Raw genomic sequence first — 4,469 nt, 5'->3', positions numbered from 1 at the left:
GCAATTGAAATCGACATACGATAAGATACCTTGGGAAGAGATAGAGTTTTGTTTAATTAGTTTCGTTTCCTCACACGTCAAACAACAAGAACTGAATGTATTTTATCAAATCGTATTAAACAAAAACAAAGTGCTTGATTATTTGGAGAATTTTGCACAAATACTCGGAAACGAGACGGAGCACGAGATGTTCACTCATTTCCCAAAAGAGAAACGGCAGGAAATTGTTGCAAAAATAATTAATAATTATCCTCAATTCGAAGAATTGTACACCGATTATGAACAAATTAGAGATATCTGCTCTTTACAAAAAATAAAGGATTACGTACAGTTAGCGTCATCGATTGATCCTGAGGAGAGACAGGGACAATTGATCATTACAAGAATTTTACAAGTCGTCGGGGAACATCTAAAAAATTCTTTAGAGTCTCCAAAGTTATCCAATTTTACGAACGAACTTCTGCTACTGTCGTTACCTAAAAACACGAGAAAAGTTGTTATGGATCTGCGTGACTCGCTGTCACATGCTCATTTACTTACGAAAACAGAAATCGAAAAAGATATGAATGTTAATTTTTTTAAGAAGTTTGGGGTTAAGGTCAATAATATACTTCATAAGCAGAAAATAAAAATCATCAAGACACTATTTGAAAAAATAGAAAACTGTCAGTGCTTGGATGAAATAAAAGAATTTGTAGATGCGTTCGTTAATACTGGCAATGAGTTTGATGTAATCGAAGAAGAGTTTCAGCCAATGAAGTACGGCGAGCTCGAGATCCTTATCAAAGAACTAAATCACAGCATAGCTGAAAAAACTGAAGACGAGCAAAGGCTTTTCGATAGAATCCAGTATATAATCAATGCGTCGAAAACAAACACGAGAAGTGAATACTTGGCGAGATTTAAAATGTTGAGAAGCTTCATCCAAAATTGTAGTAATAGTAAAAACGATAATAATACTGTTAGAAATATAAAATTCTTTGCCAAGACATTGAAGAACATAACGGTTCAAACAGAATGCGGCTTTGAAGAAATCTTTAAATTGTTGCGGTTAATTCTCCATAGCATCGAATTAAGAATTGCGGATGACGATTCTAATAAAATGCGCAGTATAATTTTTGAAGCTTTTTCCATTATTAAATTCGAAAGAAGCAATATTAATTGGATTGAAGGTCTGCAAACGAAATTAACCGACAAAGCTTCTTTTATTTCTGTGGATAAACGAATGGAAGATTGGAACATTAGAAAAGAAAAGTATAATAATGAGCTTGAGCTGAAACTATCTGAATTAGAAAATATCCTAACCGATAATAAATTAATTAGCAATTTAAATGAAAATCTGTCTTTCTATAAGAGCAATAAAAAATTGCAATCAGTGATCGAAATGCTTGTTTTAGATATAATATCAATCCTAGACAGCTCGACGGATTGCCTAGAAAACAATTCATTCTTTTTAGACGATAACTCTCCTTCGTTAACTGGAAAATGCTTGCGGAATCATTTGGCACACGACAATACTTTAACCAATATATTGTCATCAGATCCCTCGTTAAATGTTCTTTTGAATGCTAAGAAGCTTGTCTCAGAGAATATGTTGAAAAATAGAGAAAAGCTTGGCAAATCTAAGAAAGTTGATTTTATGAACGTGACACATAAGTACAATCAAAGCCTTACCACTATTGACAATCAACAGAAAATGTTTGCAGCATTAGAAAAGGGAGATTTCGAGGACTTAAAGAGTTGCCTTCGAAAAGGAGCCGAAATACACGCCAGAAATACTAATTTATGGACCGCATTACATTTTGCTGCCAAAGGACCGAATCTCGAAATCGTGAAATTTCTTCTCAATCACGATTTAAAAATCAACGTTAAAAATGCCGATGGTCAGAGTCCGTTACACGTTGCCGCTGCAAACGGAAGGACAAATATTGTAAAATATTTTGTAGAAGAGCGGGATTTCGATATCAACGATACGGATGATTATGGAAAAACGCCGTTGCATGTTGCGACACAAAGTAATCACAAAGATATTGTCAAGGTATTGTTAAAAAATGGAAGTAAAATCAACTTGCAAGACACAGCTTCTTATATGCCTTTACATTACGCAGTAATGAATAACTGTATCGATATGGTTAAGATTTTGATGGTGCAACCTGCAGATTTTAACATTATCGAGACAACGGATGATTACACTGTATTGCATTTAGCCGCGGAATTGGGTTATTTGGAGTTAGTTAACCTGTTCCTTGCAGAAAATAAAGCAAACGTTTCAGCTAGAGACAAACTTAATGTCACACCGTTACATTTGGCAGCGCTTAACGGTCACCTGGAAGTAGTATGTACTTTAATTTTGAACGGAGCAATCGTCAATGCCAGAAATATACACGGTTGCACACCATTGCATTGTTCTATCAAAAATGGTCATGAGGCGATAGCGAGAGTCTTGTTGATATGCGGAGCCGATGCCAATGCCAGTGATACAATCTATAACAATACACCTTTGCATTACGCTGCAATGAATGGATATAAAGAAATAGTTCTGAATTTGCTGGAACATGGAGCTAATACCAACATTACGACAATTACAGGTATAACTCCAATGCATCTTGCAGCCCAGCGTGGTCACTTGGAGGTAGTTAATATCCTTATTGATCATGGTGTCGACATCCACGCTAAAGACGAAGAGAACGCTACAGCACTATACCATGCAGCAATCAGAGGTCATAAGGAGATAGTCAAGTTCTTACTAAGAAGTAAAGCAGATCTTAACGTTAGGACCGTTAATGGTTTAACACCATTGCACGCTGCTGTTAGCAATAATCAAAAGGAAGTTGCTGATTTCTTAATAGAAAATAAGGCTAAAGTAAATGCAACAGACAAGTATGGCAGGACACCGCTACACACTGCTGCCGCTTCATCTCGTAACAAAGACGTTATCGAGTTATTGACAAGAAACAAAGCTGTAATCAATGCTAAAGACAAGAATGGTATGACTCCGTTACATATGGCTGCTCATAATGGTTGCATAGACAATGCTCTTCGACTCATCGAAAATGGAGCTAATGTAAATGCTAAAATTACTGGTAACGTGACACCATTGCATATAGCAGTTCAGGAAGGGCATAAAGATCTTGCTGCGCTTCTAGTAACATATAATGCTGACTTGAATATGAGATATTTCGGATGCACATCGTTGGATTTAGCGATTTGTAATGGTCACAAGGAAATCGTTGAAAATTTACTCGCAAATGGAGCCGTAATTAATAATAACACTAGGAATTCTACACCTTTTCTTACTGCTGTTAAATGCAATCAGAAGGAAATCGTCGAACTACTCATACCAAAGGGAACGAATGTTCGCTCACAGGGTAGTGAAGCTTTGGCAACTGCAGTTGTTAACGGTTACAGGGAAATTGTAGAAATTTTACTCAGAAACGAAGTTCCAGTTAATACAAAGTATGATGATTCTATATTATTACACTTGGTTACTACAGGAAGTCAAAAAGAGATAGTAAATGGATTGATATCACAAGCAGCTAACGTTAATGCTGATGGAAAGTTTAGTATGACACCTTTGCATCTCGCGGCATACGAAGGATATGATGGAATCGTCGAAACCTTGATAAGAAGAGGAGCACGAATCAATGCTAAGTCTATACATGGTACGCCTCTGCATTTGGCAGCAGCCAATGGTCACTGTAATATCGTGCAATTTTTACTGGATCAAAAAGCAAGAATCGACGTTAAAGATGGAAAGAATAGAACAGCTTTAGAATTAGCGGTAGCGTACGGTCGTTTAGAAGTGGTTAAGATATTGTTGCTGCCCAAGAAAGTAGACGTGAATACCAAATACAACTGCTCGACGTTACTACACATGTCTTCGCAGGAACTGAACTTGGAAATGGTAAAAATTCAGAAATTCGTTTTTAATATTCTTATGAAGTAACATTTTGTCACCAGAACCAGTTAAATGTGTCCTCAAGTTAAATTCCTATCATATTACAAAACACAGAAATACACATTTTAACCCATTTCCTCGCACAATAGAAATATTTCGAAAACTTCTCGCTTAGTGAGTACCCACAACATAGGAGAGTATCCAGCAGAATTAGATCGATACAATAATTTTTGCTGGGTGTTGATGAGTATGTCAATCAGAAAGCTTATTTGTACTTTATACGTTAACTCTTTGCGCCCGAGAGGTGTGTCTCAGGCACCACTCGGATCGAGGCGACAAATCGAGCGATAATGGTGTTTATTTAGATTCAGCCTAACGAATATCGCTTTACGAGTCTACTCCTAGCCCTTTGTGTCTAATCTTATGAGGTAATGTTTACAGAGATGTCAGACTCGATTCAGAGTCGTTGCTTATTCTTAAGATCGTTTTAAGAATTTGTTATCCTTGTCTATTCCATATTTTCAGTCCTTGTCTTGTACAGGGAATAGGGACAAATTATATAGCATATAGG

General features: G+C 36.5%; 1 protein-coding gene across 1 annotated transcript in view; it reads left to right on the top strand.

Annotated features, from left to right (window-relative positions):
* Positions 1-754: 754 nt before the first annotated feature.
* The window catches only part of LOC108631757 (ankyrin-3-like), a gene marked incomplete at its 3' end in the record, with an annotated part of 5,824 nt that continues 2,109 nt past the window's right edge, over positions 755-4,469 (top strand). The window contains exon 1 of the mRNA XM_018035916.1: positions 755-3,904. Within this exon, the coding sequence (XP_017891405.1) occupies positions 755-3,904 (3,150 nt within the window). The remainder of the gene's footprint in view (positions 3,905-4,469) is intronic.

This window comes from Ceratina calcarata, unplaced genomic scaffold (genome assembly GCF_001652005.2).
Source record: "Ceratina calcarata isolate Rehan_Ccalc_2016 unplaced genomic scaffold, ASM165200v1 scaffold937, whole genome shotgun sequence".
Lineage (NCBI taxonomy): Eukaryota > Metazoa > Arthropoda > Insecta > Hymenoptera > Apidae > Ceratina > Ceratina calcarata.
This window is presented reverse-complemented; position numbering and strand designations above follow the sequence as displayed.